This window comes from Haemorhous mexicanus, chromosome 13, assembly GCF_027477595.1.
Source record: "Haemorhous mexicanus isolate bHaeMex1 chromosome 13, bHaeMex1.pri, whole genome shotgun sequence".
Classification (NCBI taxonomy): Eukaryota; Metazoa; Chordata; class Aves; order Passeriformes; family Fringillidae; genus Haemorhous; species Haemorhous mexicanus.
This window is the reverse complement of record NC_082353.1, coordinates 7,794,240-7,820,979: the sequence shown is the minus strand read 5'-3', so window position 1 is coordinate 7,820,979 and position 26,740 is coordinate 7,794,240. Positions and strand designations below refer to the sequence as shown.

The 26,740-nt window shown below is 38.6% G+C and overlaps 1 protein-coding gene across 5 annotated transcripts in view; it reads left to right on the top strand.

The window, feature by feature from the left end:
• The first annotated feature begins 9,874 nt into the window (after positions 1–9,874).
• TJP1 (tight junction protein 1) overlaps positions 9,875–26,740 on the top strand; it is a 156,961-nt gene continuing 140,095 nt past the window's right edge. For 3 of the 5 annotated variants that reach the window (XM_059858199.1, XM_059858197.1, XM_059858195.1), the window contains exons 1-2: positions 9,921–10,056; positions 17,814–17,946. In XM_059858199.1, coding sequence (XP_059714182.1) covers positions 9,962–10,056; positions 17,814–17,946 — 228 coding nt within the window. In that variant the 5' untranslated portion in view covers positions 9,921–9,961. Of the gene's footprint in view, positions 10,057–17,813; positions 17,947–26,740 lie in introns of all 5 variants that reach the window. The other 2 variants (XM_059858196.1, XM_059858194.1) reach the window with 1 other exon arrangement.

Below are 26,740 nucleotides of genomic sequence, written 5' to 3'. Positions count from 1 at the left end.
AGAAAAAAAAAAAAAGTAGTAGGTTATAGTGAGAAGAGTAATTATCCTGTACCTGTTAACATGGTGTATGCTGCCATTGCAGCAGTGCAGATCACAGCAGGACACATCTCCGGACAGACAGGATCCAGGTCACCTTCAGGAAATCACTTGTTAGAAATACTGCTCCCAAGACTCACCAAAATGTATGGATTGGATGATGCTACCAGAGCCTCACGTGGTAGAAATGATTGCTTCCAGGTGGCCTTGCTATTTTATGCCAGCTGAGTACACCTGACCCCAACATGGTTGTTCTTTTTCTTTCAAAGCTCCAATCAAACATGTTAAATAACTAGAGGCAAACAAAGGGAAAGGCCAGAGAGTATATTGAAGTATAACTCGTTTCATATCTTTTGCTAATTTGTTTTTGAAACATGATAGGAAGGAAGTAGAGATATTACAGTATCAGAGAATGCAATGATCAATTTTAAACTGGACAAATAAAATGCAGTCCAACAGTATTGTACAGGCTTTTGGTTTTTTAATATCTAAAAAAACCAAGAGAAATATTATATAAACCAGAAAAATGTTACATAAACTGCCATAACAGCAAAAGCTAAGTCTATTTACATTACCAGAAAAAACCTTACCAGTGCATTATTTGTGTTATTCTTCCTAATTTGTTCTGCTTAAAATTCCTCTGTTCTTAAATTATTCTGCTTAAAGTGACTGACTCACACCACACCCCACAACTCAAATCCAAAACTTTATGCTCTCTTCTAAGGGGGGAATGGCAAATTGCTTAATTACCCCCCTCTTCTCTTTAGCTCTTCATGCTTTCCCCAGGGTGGAAGGCCTTGTGCAATTTGATAGTGTAACACCAGGAATGCCATAAAGGCAGTTTTATTTTTATACTGGGAAAATGAAGAAAAAAATTAGTCTACTCACAGCAAATTTGGAGCCAGATCATCTATGCCAAAAGTAGCAATAACTGCAGTGTATAAAATAAGCTAGAATTGATTGTGTCTTCTCAAGCAGAGGACAGGGATTTGCTTATTTGATATAAAAACCTGGTTTGTAGCAAGATCCTTGATCTGTACATTAATTTTTATTGTTTATAAATAACTGACTAGAGTCTAGAAAAGCCTTGATGCTGGTAAGAGATAGATGAATGTAAATCCCTTATGTATTCAATAGAGTAAAAAAATGCTTGATATTAAAAATTACGTGTATCTAGTATTAACAGATCTGTTTTTCTATCATATTAGATAGTCTTGTTTTATATTCTTCATTTGCATACACCTGAAAGAATGAAATATCTTAAATTTTTATCACATTTAAAATATTGGTCCAAATTAATATAAAATGTTTTTAATAAAACAAAGTTGAATTGGGATAGCCAGACATATGCTGTCTGAAGCTAAGCTTTCATAAATTGAAACATTTTCAAAACTTCGGCTCAAGAGTTCGTTTAAGCTGATTTTTATCTCTCTCATGTCTTTCTTTCTTTTATATATAACTCCCCTTCACATGCACATGCTCTCCTTAATGGGAGAGCTCTGTCTCACTGGAGTGTTATAAGTGCTACCTGTGCTGTTTTCCCAAAATTAAAAAGTCAGGGACTAAAAGACCAGATCTTGCAGATTCTTAGCCACGTGAATAGTTTTTGTTCTTGAAAAGATTTATACTGGTCTTCTGAAAGCTTTGTGGATGCACACTGTGAGCCAGTACTGCATTTTGAATCTCCAGTAGGATAGGGTGCCATGGCTCTAGGGATGGCAGCAGTTAATTACTGGTGACAGCAAAAGTGACATCCTAGGAACCAGCCCTTCACTCCACTGGGTTCAGGCTGATTCTTTCACCACGTGGAGTCCCAGATAATCACAAAAAAAAAAAAATCCCTGCAGCATCAAAGCTTTTGCTATTACATTTAGCTATAGTTTAAATTAGCTTTTCTTTTCCTAATTTCCACCTGTTAGGCTTCATTTGTGTATCTTATGTTTTATGATCTATGAGAATGTTATGAGAGACAGGTATGTAATAACAGTATAATCATCTGGGAAACAGATCTGGAATCTGAGCCAAATTTCTATAGGGTTCCCTACACTGGCATTACAAGTACATTTGGGGTATACTAACATTGATGAATACTGAGCACTTAGGTTCTTAATCTATGTTGTAAAAATCTTATTTATCACTATTTTACCATTTTTACTCTTTGTTTTCATTATATCTTTTATTTGGACAGGACAATGAAAAGAGCAGCTTGTAGTCCATCATTTTAAAAAATTGTTTGTTGTTAGTTCCTTTTCTTTCCAGGCCATAAAAGAGTAATGCTTGTACAGTAATTATGTTTTTGGGTTGAACTGTTTTATTAAAGTTGTGTAAAAAAAAAAAATCGGATTAAAATCAGACTTAGCATGATTTTTAAAACATTTGAATAATTACCATAAACAATATCCCTGTAATGAGCACCACTGACATTTTTTGTGATCTTTTCGTAGTAGATTACTGTATACTTGCCTCTAATTATAGCAAATCCTATTACATTAATTTTCATTGTACTGCTAATCGGATTAAAATAGTAAAACATTAACAGTCATACACATGATAATGAGAAAGTTGTTCCCATTAGAGTGTATAAAGCTTTCTTGAAAGTGAAAAATGGTTTTCATATTTGTGATAAGTGTGTAAATACTCAACTAGAGATATAAAACTCTCTTCAACTCAGATTATAAACAATTTCAACACATTCAGGAAACATCCATCTAACCTTCAGACTTGCATTTCATGAATGTGGAAACATTCCTATCAGCATTTAATTAAAGATATTAAAAAGATGCTAAATAAGGCTCTGAATTTATAAATTTCATATTTATAATCTTGAAAAAATAGTTAGACATTTTTATTTATAACATAAAAATAATTTATAAAATTAGGCATGTTTATAAATTTTGGCAAGAGAAATGCCTTAAATTTTAGTGATTCTCTGTCATTGTGATCTATTTATCTGAAGTGTACAGGTGCCATGAACAAAACTCACTATTGAACTGAAAAGGGCCAAGGTAAGCAAGCAGTTTTTCTAGACAACTGAGTACAACCACATGAATTGGTCCTCATTTTAGATTTTTCACAGTGGTTCTATAACACAACTACCACAGCAGTTCAGGCAGCCATATTTCTTTCTCAGTCTGTGATATTCTGAATTTTTGTTTTTCAGAATTTTACACCCTTCCTCTGGGGAACAGTAATTATCCCCTGCTTTTCACCATCTTTTGTTTTCTTTTAACTGTTGTGTTTAACTGTTGTGTGCTTGGAGGCTTGCCCATCGGGCATAGCTTCTAAAAATGAAAGCTATTACCAGCTCCACATCCCAAAATCGTAGCAAGGTCTGATCACACCTCACCTCAGAGTTACGGAGCCTTGCAGCTCTGTAAGACATGGTTAGCAAGATTAATTAATTAGATCTTTGTGTTGCAGATGGCAGTCTACTCCTTAGAATCTTTTTTGGGAAGCGATGTTACTTATGCTTCTCTCTCTTTGCATCTCACATTGAAATGGTATGCTTGGTGATTTCTTCCCTCCAGTAGTTTTCTACATGAATAAGCCCTATCAGAGAGCACTAATGGAATTCATGCATATGCTTATTTTTTTTTCTACATTAAGCTTATTTTATCCTGTGAGAGGGTCATGCTTGTCAGGCATAAAGTGATATTTGGATAATTTTGACTTCGGGTGGTTTTCTTTTTTTTATTTTTTTTAAGAGTAAAATCTTAGCATGACAAGCTTGCAAGGAATGGGTATATCTAAAACCACTGGAAAGTGGTTGTTCAAGTCCACTTTGGTCTAGCCTGAATTCCTCACTTTAATAGCATTCTTATTTCTGCAGTAACTTAACATTTGCTTATAATAGTATAAAGCAATTCCACATCACACTTCATGGAACAGCACTAATACTATTTGAATGGAAAACCACTTCTAAATGCCCTAACAGTAGTGAAACAGGGATACTTGCTTATAAGTTTCTTGTAAATATTTCAATTTCTTATTCTAGAAAACCCTTTCTTCTTGATAATCCACAGTAAAGTTATTTATTCTGTGAATAAATTCTCTTAAAATAATCTCTTCTTCTGAGAAAACAAGATGAACATTCTTTCCTTCCAAAGCAAAATTATTCACCTCTTTTCATTTTGGTAGCCAGTAATAAATGATCAGGATGAACAGTTTCAGAAAATGCAAGGTAGTTTTAAATGACTGTGTCAGTTCATTACTGTTTCCACTGAGACCCACAGTTCTCTGCCACCAGTCAAGCCAGCCTATCATGAAGGCACTTCAAAGAAATGTGAAAACTTCTCTTTGTGTATGTGGTCAATTATGTAGTAAAAGGCCATAGGAAAATTCTTTCAAGCATTTCTGTTTATCTTTTATGATGGTACTGTAAGTATCTATATACATTTATATAATCTTCACTTAACATGTATTTTATGAAAAAAAAGCATGAAGCAAGAAAAGACCCTTTGCATTATATTCAATAAATTAATGTGAGTACAAAGAAGCCCTAGTAGATCAGAAAAAGTCAGAGAATGATGTATTTTAAATGCAGTTAGGAAACATACAAACACACACTTTTGAGGAGGGAGAAAATAACCCCAGAGTCATTGCACTTGACAAACTTGTAGATTCTAAGGAATTGTTTTGTCTTTGACAGATATGATTCCTCACTTTTTCTTTCTGGAAAGAAAATAGAAGCTGTAACAAGTTTACAGATGACAGACTGAAATAGCAAGGAAGTTGTTAGAGTAGCTTTAACGGAAATCTTTATTAATATTATTACTATAATTGACTATACAATTTCCCATTACTAACAACTCCTGCAGAAAAAAACCTTCCTTAGTAAACAGGAACATTTTGTTTAAATTAGAGATGGAGATTGGTCAACTAGTGTCAGGTTTTAATGTCACTACTGTATCCTATCAGTCTGCAACTCTGCCACTTCACCAACTGAACTGTGTAATAAAAAGTTCTCTAATAGTTTTAAATACCACAGAAACATAGAACATGACATGTATCAAGATTTTATCACTCATTGGAGTAAAAGTCAGCAAGGGGAACAGGTTCATCCTAGAAGTAAAAAAAAAGTTAATTCTTCAGCACGCACAGTATTGAGAACTATATGGAACAGATGATGTAATGTTTTTAGATGTGTCTGTTATATGCACAGTACAGCTAAAATTAAGACTATCCTAAGATTCAAATAAAAGAAGTTATTTAATATTCCAAGAAACCAGCAGCAAGTTTATTTAACATTTGATTTAGTTCTAATAAATTTTGCAAACCTAAAAATCAATGCAATTGAGTGCTTGAAATGTGCCATTAAGGTCTAATCTGCCCTCAGAAGTTGCTGATGCAACCATTATGTTACTAATAAAAATGCCAGTTATTCTGGTAGAATTATTTTTTTATTTTTGCCAAACAGTAGCTTATACAGGTTTGTTGAACAAAACAAGCTACATCAGCAAATAAAAAGTATTTTTGCTTTTTTACCAGCAGAGCTATGCCAGTTAGAAGTGCAGTTTCTTTTTCTTCACATTGTTGCTGAAAAACATTATCTGAAGTAATTTAAGTATACCCAAGATTTTAAAAGTGCATTTCTATAGTGTCTCCAAAGAGTCTTTTGAGTCAGACCTAAAGTTCCCCTAGTCCTGTGAGCACAGTCAAAACAGACACAGGTGAGAGTTTGAAAAGGATGGCAGCTAGTGACAACTGGCACTGCAGGGTTGTGTGATGGGCTGATGATAAGGGGAAAGCAAGAGAAGGTTCTGCAATCCCAGTGACATGTGTACTGAAATCAAATCTAAAGTCTGCAGGGGTAGATAATGCAAAACTTGTGCTTTGCATTCTCTGGAATCTCATATTTATGCTATCAATATTAAGATGGAAAAAATGAGAGGCACAGCTTAGGATGAAGATAGCTTTACACCACCATTACACTTTCTCAGTCTTAGCAGCTGATGGGAGCTCCTAATGTTCGACTGCCTCAGTGGCACCCTCTAAGTTGCAGTGAGTCAGTCTCCTGCTGCTGACAACAGCCTAAAATCACCATGGCATTGGCCAAGACTGGCACACACACTGGCATTAAATTTTACCTTCTCAGGCTCCTTCCATCAGTTTTCTGGATATACCACTGTCCTGGTGTAACCACACAATCATTGGTGGAGCTGTGCCAAGAGCACATCCACTCAGTGTAGCAGTCATACACAACACTGCAGCTTGTAACTGTGTGAAAGAGCAGGCTGTTCTTCTGAGGCAAGAGGTGCATTGCAAGGTCATTCTGGAGACAGGCTTCAGAAGAGGCCAGGGCATCACAGACTTTAAGAAATAGATTTTATAGCTTGTTCTAAGATAAAGTCTGCAGCTGAGTTACCTGAGCAAATAAAATTAAGAAATTAATATGGTTCTGCTTGGTTTGTACTGAAAAAACCCCTATAAAACAGCTGTATTAACCTAAGAGGAATTAAATTGTTTTCAAAACACATACTAGTTCAAAAGATGTTTCAGCTTTCTGCAGTGAAGGAGAGTATATTCTGTTACACAGAATGGGCTTGGTGGAGAACACCAAATACCATCAGAGATGCCTCTCTTGCACAGATCTCTACCTCAGAAATGTTGGTCTTAGCTCAGCAGACAAGTCCATGAGGGCCTGGGAGATAACAAAGGGATGTCCGGATGCTTCCCCTAATCTGGCAGTTGCTGATTGACTCCTGTTAAAAATAGCCTGTTCGTCTAAAAGGCAAGAAAGACAGGATCTTTTTACTCTTTTAGCATACATGCAAAACATTGGTGGTTAAAGCAAGATGTTCTGAAAGGCAATATATAATGGAGCCACACTAAGAAGGAATAAATGCAAGAAAACCAGAAATAATGCCAATTAAAACTAGAGGATAAAATGTCTTCATTAATAACTGGTTTTTATCTCTGTAATGCACATCAAGAAGTACAGAAGATGATGCATAAAATGGACATAAGTTAATTTGTTAATATCAGATGGATAGACTATAATAGCTGAAAACTTTAGAGCTAAATTTGGAATAGCTGTCATTATTCAGCAAATTTAAAATAGATTTAGGAATCCCTATTGAATGAGGAACAGGAATCACATCAGAGATTTCTAAAGAAGTTTTGAATATATACCCAAGCTCTACTCTAAGTCTTTATGCAAGTTACTGTTTTCACATTTCTTAACTCATTTGTAGATAAATGCTTAAAACAAATAGATGTCCCAAACTTGCCAATGTGAAAATGAAAAACCAAAATTTTGAGCTTCTCTAATACGCAGTTCCTTTACAAAGTAAAAACCTCTGACAGCTTACCTGCTTCTTCTTATCAGCTTTCAAATAAACTTCACTTCCCCTATCTTTAGATTCTCTGAAAATCTACAAAATTTTCACCACTACAACCAGATTAACACTAGATTTTTTTTGGGAAGAATTTCTATGTGAGATGTATTTTTATAACTAACAGATGTTACATGCTAATACTTAATAATAACAAATAACACTCAATGTTTAAACTAATACAATCTTATCATTATTTTAGTCAGCCCTTCTTACCATTTTAAGATGTGTATTATTTTCTTAATAGTACTGCACAAATGTAATTGACTGCTTCAGTTACAATGTCACTATCATTGTGTTAATGTTGTCGAGATCAAAACCCAGCCCACACTTAGTCTCTTATGTGTGGGCAACAAGAGTTTTTTTAGCCAGCTAATGATGACTAGATACAAAGAAGGAGAAAGCCACAGGTTTGTTTTAGGGTTCTTGGTTTTAAGGCAAAGCAAGATCTCTACAGGTTTTCAAACTAATTTGATATACTGTGTATATAAGATATATACTTCCCAGTTAGTATACTAAGAGCATTGTTTAAGTACAACAATTAATGCCACCCCCCTTAATCTTCCTAATCATTTCAAGTTAGCTATCCCTCATTGCTTGTAATGCCTGAGCTCTTCAAAGTCCAAGTACCCATTAACAGTATCCTGAGAGCTGGAGCTGTACACGTTCACACTGGACATCAAGCTGCCATTTGAATTTTTTAAAGCATTTGTGATACAGACATTTGTGCACCTCAGATTTCTTGGCTGAAAATGTAAGGCCATCGAACTCATTAACTACAGTAATGCAACTATTGTGCTTCTAATTAAAATCTGTTGTGCTTGTTAAGTATTGCATTTATCTTCTCTGCTTCCTGTGCAGTGAAAAGGCCTAGGCAGAATGCAGCCTACTGTAGTGTGGAGGTATATATTACACATTCACACACAAAAAAATCACTGAAACGCTCATCTCTGAGCCATAAAGTAACAATGTTATTCACATTATTTCTTCCCAGCTGACAGTGCCACTTTAGGACCTCAGATCTGGGGTAAGGATTACAACTCATACTGTTCACGTTATTGCAACTTAATGAAAATTTGTTACTTCAGCATGGATTTGTTCTGCACTCTGCAAAATATCTATCTATATGCTTAAACAGGGTATCCCAGGCTAAAGTGTTTCCCACTGCCATTGATCAGTGTGTCCAGCTAGGTGCTACCCTTCCCTTCAGGGATGTTTGCACTAAGGGTCTCCTGTACCAGGTGTTAGAACTTATTCCAAATGCACTCCTCAGACACCACTGTTGTGCTGCAGTTAGTGCTGAGCTTGAGGAGGAAGGCACAGAACAGATTAAAGCCACGACAACTGTGGCACACCTGAGGCCACGACACAGCCACGTGTTTAGCTCTTTGTGCTTAAGCACCCAGAAGGTGGGCACCCCTCTAAAATCATTTAACACTTCTAGTTTGGCTTTATCACCATATAATTCTCAAACACACTTCAGTTGCTTTCCTCATATGGAAATTTTAAAAATTAAAAAGGGTCTGCCTTCCTGTTCGCTGTGGCCTCCCCAGGGTTTTTAGGTGCGACTGCCCGTGCAGGTGCTCGGGGTAGCTCCCGTGGCGGGAGCTGCCCCGGTTCAGCCGCCCTCGCTGAGGGAGGTTTGGCGGGACGCGCAGCCCCCTCCGCCTCACGCGGCCGCCGCCCTCGCCCTCAGCTCACCCGTACCTAGCCTCGCCTCGCCTCGCCTCACCCCACCCTCCCGCTGACCTTCCCCTCACGGGGCCGCCCCGGCAGGCGGTGAGGCGTTTGCCCCGCTGCTCGGTTACTGGGACCCTACAACCGACACCGTTAGCCGGGAGGGCGATTAAAATAACATGGGGCTCCTCTAGGCGCTAATGGGATTAGAGGCGAGGCCGCGAGGCACGGGCAGCGCTGCGGCCATGGCGCGCCTCTGATGGCGGGAGGGCAGCGCGGCCGCTGCGCCTCATGGGCGGGGGCGGGATACCCCAGGTAATTGGGGAGGGCAGCGGGCCGGGAGCGCCCCGGTGGCGGGCACGGATGGTGGGGAAGGCCTGCTCGCCCCGGGGGCGAGGGGAGGCGGCGGCCGCCCAGAGATAGCCCAGGTGAGGAGAAGGCGAAGCGGGGGGCCTGGTCGGGGGTGGGGAGCGCGGCGCGGTGGGAGCGCGGCGGGGGAGAGGGAGGCGCGGCAGTGGGTCGGTGGGGAAAAGCGCGGGGGGCTGCGAGGAAAGGAGTGCGACAGCGGGAGGAGGAGAGGAGCGCGGGCCCGGGGGAGGGCAGAGCGCGGCGGGAGGCGGAGGAGAGCGTCAGCTGGAGCGGGGATAGCGGGAGCGCGGCGGGAGGCGGAGGAGGAGAGCGTCAGCTGGGGGCAGAGATAGAGGGAGTGCGGCAGGAGGAGGAGGAGAGCGTGAGCCGGGGGGGCAGAGAGAGAGGGAGCGCGGCAGGAGGAGGAGGAGGAGGAGGGGAAGAAGCGCGACGCAGGGACGGCAGATGCCTGGAAATAAAAATTTGATGATTGCATGCAGCGGCTGGAGAGACTCTGTCGGTGGCGGCGGCGGGGACGAGGCAGGGACAGGGGGGGCGACGGCAAAATGAAGTATCAGAAATACCTGACTGTCTTGCAGATGGCCATAGGGGTGACCGCCTCCAACAGGGGCAGTCTGATGCCCTTAAAGAGGAAGCTGTGGTGAGTAGGCACAAACGGGGCCGCGGGCACTGCGGGCCGGGCCGGGCCGAGCGCGGGCCGCGGCGGCGGGGGGTCCCCGCGGACATGAGGGGCGCCGTGCCCAGAACCGGCCTGCGGCTCCCGGCCGGCATCGCCGGGGCACAAAGTTCCCGGCGGATTCGTCGCCAGCCGCATGGAAACGCCGGGAGGCGTTGGCGGTGCCGGCGGAGCTGTCCGCGCCCGGCCCGGCGGAGGACGCGGCTGGAGCAGGCTCCGTTCCCGCGGGCACGGCGCTGCCGGACCGGCACAGCGGCAATGGCAGCGCGGGCTGAGGGCGCGGGAGCGGCTCCGGCGGGGGCTCCACTTGCGTGACAGCCCGAGTGTTGCCGCCGGTGTAGCGCAGTGTGCTCCCGCCCCAGGCTGTGCAGAGCCGGGTCCGAATTCCCTGCCCCTGCTGCTGCTGCTGACAGGTGTACCGAGAAAATGGGAACAAGGAACCGCAGGTCCAATAGATTAGTGAGCGCCAGAGGTAGTGCTGTTCAAATATGGTCATTTTTCCTTAAACTCTGCGTTTCCCCTCACTGATTCTCACTCCTTTTGTGCTAGCTGATTGTGTGCTGAACTGATTTTTCTGGCATGTTATGAAAAATGTATTAAAGTATAGTGGTGTAATGTGGGTGAGTAGGGCACCGACAGGCGTATGGCACTGCAATACCCAGTCACTTGTGGGCGGGCAAGAGCCCACTGTTAGCTCGATGGGAGCAGCGGGACGTGTGTCATCATCAGGACAAATCGTAAGGAGGAAGTATTGTCAGATCTTCTGAGAGGAAGATGTCAATCACAAATTTGTACACTGAGAATTTCTTATCTGATAAGAACCAGGAGTAATATTAAGGCAGTAGTGGTCATACAGTTTTCTTTCACTGTACTTACCTGTCCCTAGTGAAGCAAAGTAATGCATCAGAGAAGGCATGATAGGTCATTTTATTTAAACATAGATAGTTTGCAAATAAAAATATTTTCATGTCAACAGTGGTAACAAAAATGGGCCTTACATGAATTGTAGAATGTGGGGCTTTTAATACTTTGCTTTTCCCTACAGTAAAGACAGTGTCAAGAAAATGTATCAATTGAAGAAACATAATGTGGGACTAGTAAGCTTTCTGTCATTAATTCCAGATCTTACTATTCCTTGCAGATAGAACACAGTTTGATGAATCTGTTCATCCTGATTGTAAAGAAAAAAATCAAATTAAGTTTTAGACAAAAATATGTTATCATGCAGATAAGTTTTATTACATTTAATCAGATGTTTTTTCAATGTTTTTCGTGGTTTGATTCTGATTATGTAAGTTACATAAAGTGTACAATACCTTTTTTATTCTCCCCAAATGCCACTCCTGTTTGTGTGCAGCAGTGGATACAGTTGTGTGTTACATCTTTTGAGAAGTTTAATTATGGAAACTGTAATTATGACAGTGTTCTATTTAATATTTCGTTTGTCTTCTTGGAAGTGTTTTGTTTGCTGGCATATTAAGGGGAAGCTATATGTATTTGTGTGCTTTAAAAGTACATCTGCAAGGACCTGATTTGACTCCTACTTAGTCTTCAGTTGGAGTTAGATCAGCTCTATATTGTCCTGTTTCATGGTGCGATTCTGTGCTTTTTGAGGTACAGCAAAATATTCTAGTGGCTCCACACTAATACATACCACAAGCATTGCATTTCATAACATTTCTAACTTGACATCATGTTGCTGCAATGCAATGCTGTGTGAAGATTTAATTGACTAAAAGTGTTAAAGAAAAATAAGGCAAACTTTTTTTTCAAATTTTAGGGAGATGTGTGAATTACTTGAGCATTTAAAAGTATGTCTTTGGTATATTCTTATTAATAGGTGACATGATATGTCTCATTTTCTTTAAGAACTTTAATAGCATTAGGCATTATCTGTATGGATAGATTTTATGCTTATGGATGAAATACTATTTTCTGATGCACTTAGAGAAGTGCTTAAAGGTACTTTGTCACGCTCATTTTTCTTATTTCTGCACAATCTTTGTCAAATAATGCATTAAGAAAATCTTGAAGAGAAAATATGTTGCTGTTACTCAAATCAATGCAATATTTGTGTATATTCACAATACATAAACCAAAAGCATATTCCAATACTGTATCACTGGAAATCTCAAAAATACCTAAAGGAAACATATAAATCAAGTCCGTTGGTAGTCAGAGGGTGCTTTTTAATCTATTTTTATTTGCTTATTTTTAAAAACTTTAAAAATTGTGTTTAACCAATGAGATTCATAAGCTCTTTTATGTGTGAATCCATATTGTAAGTGGAAACAAAGATATAATTTAATAAACAAGGGTTAAAATGCTCATCCTTTTGTTTGTGGAGATAATCCACCTGAATCCTACTGAAAGAAAATGAAAAAGGTAACAGCAATGTTTTATTTCTTTAGGGAGCATCTGTCACTCCAATTTTCTCCTGCTTTCCCCCCCACCAAAGTGTATGTCCTATTCTGTGATACATGGAAGCAGAGCTACCATGAAAATACCAATGTCTCACGATGGGTTAAGAATAAATAGTTATTAAGTGGCTAAGCATAAACCAGGCAATTAGAGAGAAGGAAGCTATTCCACAGGCTTGCAGTGGGAGATGGAGGAGACAGAAACCTGCTTTGTGTGGAGTTTGTAATTTTATGCTGAGGTTTACTTGGGGCAGTAGTTCTGGACTCAGTGCTGGAAGAAGCGGCTGGAGTCCTGAACTGCTGATTCAGACCCTTTCCTGTGTGTGTGCAGTGTTGTAATCTAATATGTAGGAGCCTAAACGAGATGAGTAGGATGTTTTTAATCCTCTTGCTGGAGGGACAGTATTTGGATACAAAACCCACCATCATAACTCTGCTAGTACAGGTAGAGTGCAGCAGGGACTAACATCTGCAAAGGTGGTCAAGAAGAATCTGACAGCTGAATTGGGAGTAGTTTAAAAATAGTAAATTTTTATGAATATTTACTGAAATCCCAATATGTGCAACCTGAGTCCTTTTACAATAGAGAAGTGCTAAATCATATTATTAAGGGGAGTTACACAGGTAGAACATAATTTCTTGTTAGACTGATTATTGCGTTTTTCTGCTGCAAGGAGAAGATAGCAGGCAAATAAATAAACATATGAAAAAGAAAAAAACAACAACAAAACCCCCAACAGGAGATTCTATCAATTCTAATAGTTCTTCTCACTAATATTCCCTTCTGTTTCTTACAGCCTTTGCCTTGACTCTGAAAGAGTTCCTGTGCTTTGGTGAACACCCCCGCTGCTCCCCTTGGTGCAGGAGAGTGCAGCATCATGAAAAAGGCAAAAAGCTCAGTTAGTGATAGGTTTTCATTGTGGAGATTATGGAAATGGCTGAGACTATTCCATATTTACATTCTTCTAGGAATGATTGGTAGTTGTCTGAGGCAATCTAGGTTACAGAAAAGAATGCAGATGCAGTGCACTACACAATTTGAATTTTGACAGGATCCAGTTCCCCTCTTTGGTGCTGTTGTTAAAAGAATGTGTGATATAGAAGCCTGAATGTTAAATGATATCTGCTTCTTGTAAGATACTGCGCATTCATTTTCAAGCATAGGAGTAAACTTATTTGAAATCAGTGAGGAATAACCAGCATGTCTGGAATGAAGCACTGAATGCTTTGTTGTCTCAGTCTCTGTATTTAAGCTGAGTCTTGGCTGTAGAAGCCCAAGTTTATAATGAAGAATGTCTGTTTTATCATTAGGACCATCCCTAGGGAGAAAAGTGTCATTGTTTGTTTATGTTCCAAGTAGCATCATATTTAGTATAATTAAATAATGGAAAATGTCACCTTAATGTAGGAGAAAGACAACATCAAAGATTGATCTTCTTGGTGTCTCTACAGAACTCTATGGAAAAGTACAGATCTTCAGAATGGATATTTTCCATTTTTGATTACTAGTTCCAGTTAATATTGTTTGAAATTAGAATAAAAATTTTAGTTTAGCTCATTGTAAAGATTTATTTATGTTGCAAGTTAATTAATACATATTTTTTTCCTGAGGGAGGTGTGAATAAGGATCCATCCTTAGAATCAACATACTTGCAGAGGTGCACAAGAATGTTGACTTTTAAAAAATTGTTCAGAATTCTAATCACTGAACAAGAAGAGGGTTTATGAAGTTCTTGAAAGATTTTCAATGTAACTGGTCTGTCTAGAAATTATGATGACATTAGTAATTTCAGACATAATTTAACTACAAAAAATCAGGTAATATTAAAATTTGTTATAAATAGTAATTATATGTGAGTAGAATATAAATATAGCCTTTATTCATAAACTCATATTATACCATCTGTTTTACAATATTATTAAGTCATTAGCCCTTGATGTGACACTTCACCTTGAAGTCACTGTTGCACGTTACTTTGTTAGGCTGCTGTGCTTGTCAGTGGAATACAGATAGTGAAAATTTAGGGGTTTTTTTGCTTATTTTACAAACTAAAGAAATAATTTAGAGTCATGGTTATATAATGTGATATATGATCAGGAAGAAGTCAAGGTCAATGAAACCATTGTAAGAGTTGTGGAGAATAAATAAGGGCCTCAGACTCCAGGTGGTGTGTTCAAAATGGTTCAATTTTACTTGACTAATATTTTCAAAAGTTAATGAATTGGGTGCCTTAATTTAGGATTCCTGCGATGAGCTCCATTAAAAAGGTGTTATGTTTCCAGAATATCTAACACATTATTTGAACAGAAACAGCAAATTTGAAGCAAGGCGTCAGGAATTGTTCACTACCTTCAAAGATCCTTGTGCTATGTTCTACTTTCTTAAGCCCTAGACTTCCTTGAGATTTAATTCCTAGGCTTTTGTTCAAGAGTCTTTGGACACCAGTTTGCTGTATCTGGCATTCTGCACAGCCTGGGTAAAATTGATCTAAGTCTCTCTCAGGTCTGTTATTGCTTCCCTTTGCTGAAACTCTGGGAGGAGTAGAGGCCCCGGAGAAGCTGGTAGTTAATTGGTTTGCTCTTGTCTCAAAGTCTCCTCTTCAACCACAGAGTCAAAAACCCCTGTGATGCTGCCAGTATGGATATCTTGCCTCAGATCCTTCCTTTGGTGTACATACAGTGCAAAGCTTCCCAATTCCCAATATCAATTATATTGATTGGATTTTTCTTTGGTTGGTTAAGTAATGCTTTATTTGCTTGTAAAGAGATCTGGAAATTAATGATTTTGTAAAGGATTGGAGGGAATAGATAAATTGTGATACTCCTTCTCTGTAATTATATTTTGTAACTTTAAAAAGACTTTTCTGTATCTTAGAAGCTAGCAAGTATCAGCCATAATTTATTCTCCAGCAGAATGAAATGATAGCTGGATTCCAGTGGCATCAAGTTCATTTTTTCAAGTGGCTGTAAAGAGTGAAGCTCCTAAACAGAAGGGCCTTTAAAACATGCCACTAGTGTGGTTTTGTTAAAACTGTGTAACTTTGATTAGCCTGTTATTTGTATTTGTTTGGGTTTTTCCATGTAAGTAGTTTTCTAGTATCAGAAAACATTAAAAGACTTACAGCTTAAATACATGCACATTTGTGGGTAAGGCCCTAAAATAAATGGCTTGAAATATTATTCAGAATAAGGAAAAGCCCAGTGTAGCTTACAGCTGTTTAACTTTTCAATTAAGTATAAGGAAGAAGTCTTACGTGCCAAGAATTTAATTAATCAGAGGTGCATTTGAAGATTAATTAACCCAAATTATAAGTAATGGAGTAGGCAGCCCTTAAAGATTCCCTGTAGAGAGAATAAACAGAGACTCTGACAGCAGGGGAACAATTGATATCTCTGAGGGCTCCAGCATCTGCATCTGCCATGGACACAGAGTGTGCTCAGTTAGGTACTTGAGCAGAGATGTTTGGAGCACTCTGTTACAGAAGGGACATTCACACAATAGCAATGTGCTGTCATTGTAAATGTCACTGTCTGTGCAACAAGACAGAGACTGAGCAGTTGTCTTTCTTTGGAAATCTGTCCTGGTAATTCTTGAAGACATTTTAGCAGGAAATCCGTGGTGTTCTTGAAGTTTCTGCTGTGTGAACAAATATGTTACTGTAGTGGGCAGGAATAGTTCTCAGAATTCAATCCATATATGATTAGACAAAAAATACCAGTGCAGTCTCAAGAGGGGTTTCATATTGTAATTAAGATGTATGGATATTATAGTTATGTTTTCAGGTAGAAATTTGCAGTTTAAAGTTGGCAATAAAATAACCCGAGGGGAAAAACCATCTAAACCAAATTACTATGTTGTCAAGAGAACTTGGAGAAAGCTGTTTGGATGTGGGTCTGTGTGCATGTGTAAAAACTCCCAAAATCAGGCATCTGAAAACAAAATAGTGATTTGGTGGTTGCAGTGATTCAACAAAAAATGAAGGGCTTTATCTTTATAAATTGAATAAGAGATTTGAAAGGAGTTGCTTTAATTTTCTAGTTTGGATATTGTAATTTCTTCTCCCTGGCTGTCCCATGGCCATGTTATCCTGACCATGACGTTGTGTAGACCTGGAAGTCTTGCTAATCAAACAAGAGCATTCAGCATGTGGTTATTGTATTTGGAATTTAGTAGTTCAGGAGCTGATGTGGCCCACTATGCAATGTCCTGTTTTGGTGATGCATCCGTTTAAGACATCTTCACCTTTCTTTCTTTTTTGCACAAACATTTATGTGCACACAAAAGCCATTAATTCTAAGTTAAAGAACATAAAAAGCATCCTAAAGTGGTTTTTTTTTTTTTTGTGAGAGGAATGTTAATGGTTTTTGGGAGAAATACTGAACTGCTGTCTAAAGACTAGGGAAATGCAAAAAAATACATATTATTTCTTGTTTAAGCTGTGTTTTGAAATCTTCTATGGCTGCAGTTGAGAAATAACATGAAATAAGTGTAAATCTGGGCATGAAGACTTCAGGTTTTTAGGTAATTCTTGGTGAGTGTATTTGCTGGAATGGAGTTTTCCTTTTCCTTAAGTGCCAGTCTGACTAGGGACTATTTTGTATTTCAAATATTAATGTCACAAATCCTAGTACACTTAGTTAATTGTTAACTTAGTTCTGCTTATTAGTGATTTCCAACAAGCTCATTGAAATATGGATTGCTTCCTCCAAATATTTTACTTATGGACTCCCCCTAGGACTCTGTGTAGATTACAATATGATGAAAGGTCTTATCAAGTGTAGTTGCTTAATATATTACCCCTATAACTTCAGCAGATGATATTAATGTCATTATTGTTGGTTGTTACTCATTGCTAGAATAGCTGAAGCACCATCAGCACTCAAACTGGAAAAGGTCAAAAGCCAAATACTGCCAGGCCTCCTGGTGATTTAACTGACAGCCATCAATGGGTGTCACAGGTCTGGGGTTTCTACTGAAGAAACAAAGAAAAATAGTGCTTTTAAATTTTCAGAAGTAAAAAATATTTTTCTACAATGTGTCTTTTTTTCTGTTTCTGCACACTTTTGTATAAAAAAGATAACTTCAGAATGTTTTTGACAAAACCTGCAAGCTGTGTGGTCTTGATGGGAGCTAGACTTCTACAAACTTGTGATCTTATTTTGGCACTTAGTGATTGAAAACTGTTACTTGGAATGGCATTTCTTGTATGTATAGCCTGGTAATGTGCTTTCCTTTGTAAATTTTTCACTTTAAGCAAATAAAAGAATGTATTCTGATATGTGGCTCTTTTTGTTTGGCAGGGTAACTCCATCTTCCGAAAATCCCAATGGTGCTACCTGTAGTGTAAGTCAGGGAAAGCCCTCTTTAAGAAGAATAAAAGGGAGAATACACAGAAGCAAAAGTCTTGATAGCATTGATTTCTGTGAATTCACTGTAAGTACTTTATCTTTTACATTTGTCCTATATGAAGTTAAGAGAATCTTATTAATGAAACAGTTTGCTTCTTACATTGGGTTTACCTGCTTGTCAGATTAGCAAAGGTATTGTACTTAATGTTTTAATTGCCTTGCTACGCTGCCAGACATGATGAGCAGTGATGTCACTTATGATTGGTGATGTGCAACTACATTGTTGTTCTTCAGCAACCATGAGACGGACATTTCTACATCAAATTTTAACATCGTTGCCTCCATAAGATTAAGAAATTGACTTGCAAATGGAGTAAATATGCAAAACAAAATATGATTTCAAATTTTATTTTCATATTGAGGTTTTGGAATGCATGACTTTTTGCAAAACCCAAGTAACTATTTCAGTTGCTTATGGCTTTAATAAAGTGCTAGAAAAGGAAATATGTTTTTCTAAAAGATGTGTATGCTTATAGCACTTGAAAGCTGGTGTCACAGGTGATAGGTTACTTCAGTTAGGCAGCACTGGTATATTCCTTTTCTCTTCTCTGTGGTTAGGGGGTATATGTGTTTGTGTTACAGTTTCGGAAACTTCAATATGATCATGGTAAAGAGCCGTGACAACCTCCCAACTAACTGGGGGGAATTTGGTCAAAACAAATTATATTCTGATAAGCTAAAATAATTTACTCTTTAAGTGTTTAAACAACGTCAAAGAATATGTTGAATTATAAATTGGTTGTGAAATATGAGGATGAAAGAGCTAAAAAATATGTGCTGCCTTTAAAATGTAGAAATCAATAGTGATGTGAAGATGTTGTCTGGCATTGCATGGTGCTAGAAACAATATCACTAAAATATTCAGATGGGATTTGGGGAAACATCTTTAAGGCATAACAGTGGTTTGAGTGTGTTGTCTTTCAGTGGGATATTTTTCACAGATGATGCCAATAGCATAATTGGTATTTTTTTCCTCAGGACAGCTTTGTTTTTAATTGCAAAATCTCACAACACTATCTCTGGGACAAAGAGCTTGTTGTTTGCTGTTCAAGGAAGTAATGAAGTTACTGGGAAGGATTTGGGAAGTAGTGTGTTGCATGGAGCCCAGATACTTCTGGGTCTGGCCAGTCCTGCAGGGCTGTGTGCCCTGGCTGGGAGTCTGAGGGAGCTGTGCTGCCTCATTCCCAGCTGCCTTTGGTGTGTCTGTGCTCACTGTTGTCACAGCACTGATCCTGCTTATGCTGAAGGTTACAAATTCCCCCAGGGAGCAAAATTTCCTTCTGCTATATGGGTCTTCATCTGTGTGGTCCTATTAAGGAGTTTTATCTAAATCTATCTCTGCTCTTGGGGCCTTCAAAGAAAAAGAGATTATAGCCAATGGTAAAAAGAATTGCTTGCATGCCATAGAACCTTTGCAAAGAGATTTGAGACAGATAATAATGGGCACATCTGTATCTTAGCATACAATGTGTAGAGTGTGTCATGTATAAATTCATGCATTAATAGCTAAGTATTGATAATTAGGATGAGGAAAGGAAGTTCACTTTTTCTGAGATCCCATGTTAAAGGATGATACAGATTTAAACAGCTAAGCACACAAATCAGAGTTAAAAATACGGATTTTCTTGCTGCTACAAGATTTAGATTCATACTGAAATATTTCTTGATATTGTATAATTGCGGTTTTATTGTTCTCAAACTGTGATTAAAAATAGATCTAAAGAAGTAATTGAATAAATTAGTATCTCTAAGTCTTTCATGAGGGCTCTCTGAACTGAACATTTTTCATGTTAAGAGTCTTGATCTAGTTAAAACACTCAGGCACTGGCAGACAGAAAACAATTAAAAATAAAAATTAAAACACAAAGGAGCTTTTAAAAATGTTCTCTTTACAACTATTTTATTATGTAGTATATTCATTTTATGCACAGTGAAGTTGAAAAGTTTCGTATTTAAATATGTGGATAACTTAGGTGCTGACAGCATCCAGTGAACTGTTGGTTTCATTCATCATGTAATGAGAATGAGATCCATTAATAATTCTGAATGTTGCTGGATTTCACTTTAAAATAAGTAATGTCAACTTAAATCCTAAACTAATCTTTTTTGGAAACCTTTTGTTTAAAGGTTTCACTCAACAAATTCTTACTGAGGACAAATCCTAACAGCAGAAAGACGTAAAAAATAACTTATGCTTTCTTTTCTTGAAGTGAATAAATGTGTCCCCAGTGGGGAAGTTCTGCATTTCAATGCAGTATACCCATACTAAAATTCAATACATGAAAATGCTGTGTTTACTACTTGACTGTGACTTTACCTGAAGCTTGGGACAAGTTGTGGGAGCTGCATTAAACTGGGAGGCTCATTAAAAAATAGGTTTATTTTTGGCTAGGGAGGGAATAACCAGTGAAGAGCCTTTTGCATGTGTAAAATTTCAGCAGGGAGTGACTGCCATGGGTGCCTTCAGAGGGTTGTCTGGGCAAGGTGATGCTGCCAAGTCTGTTGTTTACTGCAGTTAGTAACATATGAAGTTTGTGATGTTAATGGCTTTTGGTTATACGTGTGGCTCTTTGTACGGGTGATCTAGCCAAGAGTGCAAGAGAGCTCCTTGCATGTGGAGCCTCAGTATCTGATGGCCTGCTGCTGCAGTGACCCATTGCAAGCCTCAGGGATTGGCATGTCCCTGCTCAAGGTCAGGCTGGATGGGCTCCTGGGCAACCTGTTCTAGTGGATGGCATCCCTGCCCATTGTGAGGGGTAGGAACTAGGTGACCTTAAAAGTCCTTTCCAAACCAAGCCATTCTGTGGTTTGTGTGGGACTGTCGAAGCACACAGTTCCCAGCTGGTGCACTGCATCCCTGTAATCACATCCCATAGCTGCCTCACCTGTATTAAGCTCACAACACCCTTCCAGAAGGCATAAGTTCTTCCTGATTACAAGTGGTGAGAGTCTGCAGGATTGCTGACAAAATCTCAGTTTTATTTCTTAGTGATACCTCTGCTTTCTTAAGTGGATGGTACTGGGGTTTGTAAGGGATGCCTCCTTTTACCATTTTGCTAAGGCAGCAAGTGAGAAGATAAAATGATGAAAATATGTTAAGCCACAGAGTGATAGCACAGCAACTCCCTTAAAATGTGTATCCATTTTCAACTTCTTGCACCCTTTTTCTTTTCTTTATCCTCTCTATGTATTAGCAGTACCACTTAGAGTAGCACATGTTCACCCAAACGAAGTAAAATCTGTTTGATTGCCCTTCAGTTCTTCTTTAAAGGAATATCATCATGCTATGCTGTGCCAAATATTAGCCCTTGAAAAACTCAGTTTTAGTGGTATGTATAAAAATACATCTGTATTTTATGTTGAATATTGGCAAATGGTTATTTTCAACCCAGAAATGTTGCAGAACTCCAAGTCTACGTTGTGGAAAAAGGAAGAAAATATAAGAATAGCATTATCAGCTCTTGGGAGCACACATGGAATACCTACTTACTTGTAGATTGAGCTTGGTGTACTAATGTTCCATTACATCCATATTTTAATCTTTGTTACTCTGAATCAAACCCTGGCTCTGTACAAGCTACCCCAGATAGCAGTAGCACTTCTGAGCCCTGTTCGTTGACAGGGTTTTTGTTGTACTAGGCATTGTGCAAACATGAAATGTTTACTCTCAAGGACCTTACAATCCATTTCTAATAATAGGTAAGATGTGACTAAACTGATTCTTTAGCTGCATATGGCTCTGAAGCTGTTCAAGTGCTGCACTGATGCTAGGGCTTCTGAAGGTCACGTTGGGATGCTGGTGCATTTTGGGACTGCCCTGCTTGATAGAGCCCTGGGAGTTGTCCTTCTCTCTGGTGTGGAGCTGCCTTGGGAGGCTGTGTGACAGCTCAGGGGTGTTTGAATGGATCTCGTGGTTTGGTTGCTGCCTGTGTGACAGAATTTGTGCAGGTCTCATAGCACTACAAACACTGACCACCCCTACAATGTATGGATGCAGAGAAACTGTTCCCTTCTTTTCCTTTTAGTCAGTGCTGATTTTCTGGGAATGACCAAAAGGGAGACTTTGAAAGCTTTTGTAAGGAGCACATATAATGAATTTTATGTCTAAGACACTTTTAAGTTTTGTAACTCTTTGATTGGACTTGTGAAATTATTGAAATCAGCACCTTGAAAAGTGTATTTTTAAAGGAGGAAATAATTAAGCCTTTCCTGCTAAAAGCAGTCCTTTGGACAAAGGAGCTCATCTTGGAATCAGAGCACTGCAGTTATTTCCAATATGAGCAAGGCCAGTGCTGGAGGCAGCTGGTGCTAGCCTGCTCTCACTAAACATGCACACAGCTAGGTTCAGTTCACCTGCAGCTGGAGCAAAGCAGAAAATCTCCAGTGTACTTCCATTTGCTTTGGAGTTAAAATCCAAGGAATAATTTTGCAAAATGTTATACCAACACCGGTTTCTTTTTCTCACTTTTTCATTCCTTTCTAGCAATTCCTTTTTCAGGTGCATTGTTTTGTCTCCTCTTGCCGTATACTGCCAACGAAGTGATGTTGGCTAGAATTGCTGTGCACTAATGCTCCAAAGGTTCCTGATGTCAGCATGTTAAGCACAAAAGTAACACAGTAGGGTAGAAGATTACTGAAAAGAAAGACAGCTAAGTACAAAAAGCAGTCTGAATAAAGCACTGTGGAATGCATGACAAAATGGAAGAGGCAACAAAGAAGGAGATAATCAGAAAGTGAGAATTAGCTAATGTGCTCTTGCTTTCCTTAGATGGGGAGCACACATGTTCACCTAGAATAGTAATTTTTAGTGCACTGTAGTAGGTGTTATGCCTTTGAACGGAGGCTGATGCCTTGTATAATTCCTTGCAGGGGAGCTGCAGAAGCTCGGTGTTTCTGTGCTTGCCTGCTCTCATTAGCAGGATGGAGTGATTGACCTCTCATGCTCTGTGGGGGCGTGTGCCCGGCATGCTGTGTGTGCAGGGAGGTGCGTGTGCGCCCAGCACCCGGGGAGCAGCTCCTGACAGTGGCTGTGCCATTGTGCTCTTGCTGCTCTTTCACGTGCTTTACCATTTCTAGTGAAGTTTCAAGGCTCTTTAGAGGCTTTAGTGATTAACTTTTTGGATGTTTGTGATGACATCCTTATTTCACTTCCCCAGTCTCCTTGGTAGATTTTTATAGCATACAGCAGGTTTAGAATCAGTTTGCTTGGGTTTTGTTCTTACCAGTGCTGTGAGTAGCCCCATTCCCCCAGTGAAAAAATGTAGTGATTAAAACATAATACTGCACTATACTGGTTAACTTGTCATGGAGCATATTGCTGAGCAAGGCAGTCTAGTCTCTAGTGAAGCAGAGATTTATTGCAGGTTTTTATTTAATTTCATCTATTGCAAACTCATCTTCCCATTGAATCATCTCACAAATGACTTCTGAAGTGGTAGATATTGTTCAGGAATTTGATTTTTGTTTTATTTTTTAAAATAAAATTCTTCAGGTTTTAAATTTCCATTTATCTTGATTTTCCTGCTGAGTATTTTAATTTGAATATGTGTCTGTAAAACTTGTAAAATGAGAAATGAATAATAACACAAATGGTGTGTATCAGACTCAGTTTCTTAGGATGGAGACATAAGAGTGCTCATGTTCTTTAAAAAGTCCTGCAGGTATTTTGGTCGTCTCTGTAGATGTGGAAGGATGAACTCATTAGCACAGCTGGAGTCTTGTGGATGCCCTTAATTTGTTACTGTTCAGAGAAGTGTGGTTGTTATGCAGCTGTTTCTGAGATTTAAATCCTCTCTGGTAGCTTAGCCTTGCTTCACAATATTGTTGTTGTACTGTAACCCATTTATTATAATCGTTTAATCTATTGATGGTGTATGAACACAGTACAGATTTTATATAGTTTTGGCTGGTCTATTTTACCTAAAATAGTCTAAAAAAATGGAAAAAAAGGAATATTCAAGCAGTTTACACATTTTATAATTAATGAAATTAAAAGACTTTACATCTTATGTGTGTATTTTTCTTGGTCAAGTATATAGAAAAAACCCAGAATTATACGTATTACTTGTTTTAATATATATAGTGAATAGTTTTAAACACAGAGGAAAAAGAATTTAATTTGAACAAGTGTGGAGATATAATACTGATGGAAAGAGAGAAAAAACCTAAAGGCTTTTGATCCAAGATTACAATTCTTCTGGGAAAGAGTATATTTTCAGCATTGTTTATTCTGTCATCTTGCTTTTTATTTAAAAACAAATCCAAAGTTTTATGTAAGAGCTATTCTAAATGTCAAGGCAAATTATTAAGTCTCAAGCATAATACTAGGTGAAGCTTATACAGCCTTAAGATTAACCTAAGGAAGTTAACCATAAATGAACAAGTAATTTAATTTGCTAAATTCTGAATTGTGATTGACCTTGATTTGTGTTTCTGAATTGATTCAGACTGATTGATTTACATTTCTCAACAAATTCAGTGTTCCAGTCAAGTCTACCAAGGATGTTAACTGATGTCTGTGTTTACATTTAATTTGAATTAGAAATATATTTTTGAGTGCATGTTTTAGGTTATTTTTATTTCTTCTCAGAATGGCACTGTGAATTTGGGCAGATGGAGCTGTACTGAAATACTCTTTGGCATTTGTTAGAGTAATACCTGCTTGATTACTCCACCACCATTATACTTGGCGGATGATTGTGACTTGTCAGGTCCATCATCTCTTAAAATGTCAAAAGATATGTAGGCCATGGTGTATTTTGTCTTTAGGTTACATAATATCAGCTCCTCTTTGTGTGGTGGTGTGGGATGCTATTGTCATTTAGTCTCAATATCAGTGCCCACCTGCCTGTGAGCTGCAGCCCCAAGCAGAATCAGGGTCCAATTGTCCTTCAGCTAGCCCAGAGATGGAGGGAAGCAGAGAGGTGATTTAGAATGACCACTATCCCTGCTTTTCAGACACTTCTGAGCTCCTCTGAATGTCTCAATTTCTGAGCTGAACTCTGTATGGAGCCACATGATGATCAGTGTTGTATTAAAGCAAATTGATGGGATGACTCAGGGAAAAGAGTAACGCTCATACAAATGTGAGCTTCTCTAGGTCAACGCTCAAGTAATTTTTTTTTCCTGAAAAATCAAGGTTTCTTATTGTCGATTAGATTCCTTAATGTTTTGTTAGGCATTAAATACTTGTGTATAAAATAATTGTTTCTGTCCAAAAGAATTTTATGTGAGTGACTCTAAACTGGCTTTGAGTCTAAGTGCATTTATCTTTCATGCCAAAAATTCTTCCCAGATTTATTTCTAGAGTAGAAGTTAAGATTATATTGCTCAAACTATTTTCCTGTTATTGATAGATTTTATTTGTTTGACCTTTCTCTACTGTTGTGCTCAAAAAGAGGCAGACTTGTTATATATGAGAAAGCAAAGACTGCAACAATTTCTATTGCAGGCTCTCAGCCTTGTGCTTAAAAATAGCAAATAACAGAAGTGTCAGTATGAGTGGCTTTTCAAATACATTACTAGAATGTATATGCTAGTAGCATGTCTGTTTTAATATTTTTATTAGGTTGCTGGAGGTTTTTTCAGTTTAGGTTTGTTGGATGTTTGGGGTTTTTTGGGTTTTGCTAGTTTTTTGCCTCACCAGAACTGCTTCCCCTTCGAAACTAGAGTTTGGGTGATTAATTCTAATGGCTTTTAAAATTTGATTTTTATTATTAAGCAAAATACATTGTTTTTGTTTGCAAAAGCTGCTTGGAACCTTCTGTCATTAAATACTTTGTGTGGGCACCACTGGCATGTCTGCAAATATATAATAATTTCATGGAAATAATAATGATCCTATAATGCAAGTACAGTCAGTGTCAGCATGCAGTCTTTGGTGGGGACAGAAATTTTTCTTCCTGCTTTTTCTAGCAAAAGAAATTGAAATGTTTCCTTTGACCTTCAGACACCTACTTCCTCAGAAGTAACTGAGAAACTGAGTAACTGTTACTGTCTCAGGCATTCCTTGATCCGTACCTGGCAATACTACAGAAGATTAAGGATGGGAGTATTAATATTCCACCTGCACTTAGAACTTGTTAGTGCACTGAAATGAACGGAAAAAATGTTTTCTTCCTGAAACAGGAGAATTGATCTCCATGAAAAATCAGAGTATCCTCGTAACTTACGCACAAAGACAATAGCCGCAGTTACAGTTAAGGCCTTCAGGTTTTTGAGAGATTTTAAGCCTCAAGCCTTTCACTCAGTGGGATTCTCTCAAAGTGTCCATCTGTTGGTATTCTCACCAAGCAGGTCTTAAGTCAGACAGGCCAGCTTGGTGTGGAGGTGCTTCTGGAGTATTGCAGAGGAGCAGGTCCTGATACATGTGGAAGTGATGCAGACAGAATGTCTGCAAGTGTTGCAGTAATTCTCGGCTTTGTTTTGACAAGCCCGAAGATGCACTTGGCCAAATGCTGATGGTGCTGAGAGTGGGCTGGGCAAGGTCTTGAAATACATTTGACCTCCTTAAAAGTCCTTTTGAATTTTTTTTTTTTTCTTTCAAGTTTTAAGCTTTTCAAGTTACAATAGAAGAAATAATAATCAAAGTATTCCATAGCTGTTACTCAGATACTCCAGTAAGGATAGCTTCTGGAACATTTCAAAGTGGGATTTCACAGCACTGGGTTATATTTCTTTCCTTACTTTGGAAGAATGTCTTTTTTAGTTACACAAAGGGTTGAGAAGATAGAGTGAGTGCCTAAGCAACTGCAGAATTCCTCTTTTTAAAGTGAGCCATGCTCAAGTTTATCTGTCACTATCCAGACGCTGATGTGCAT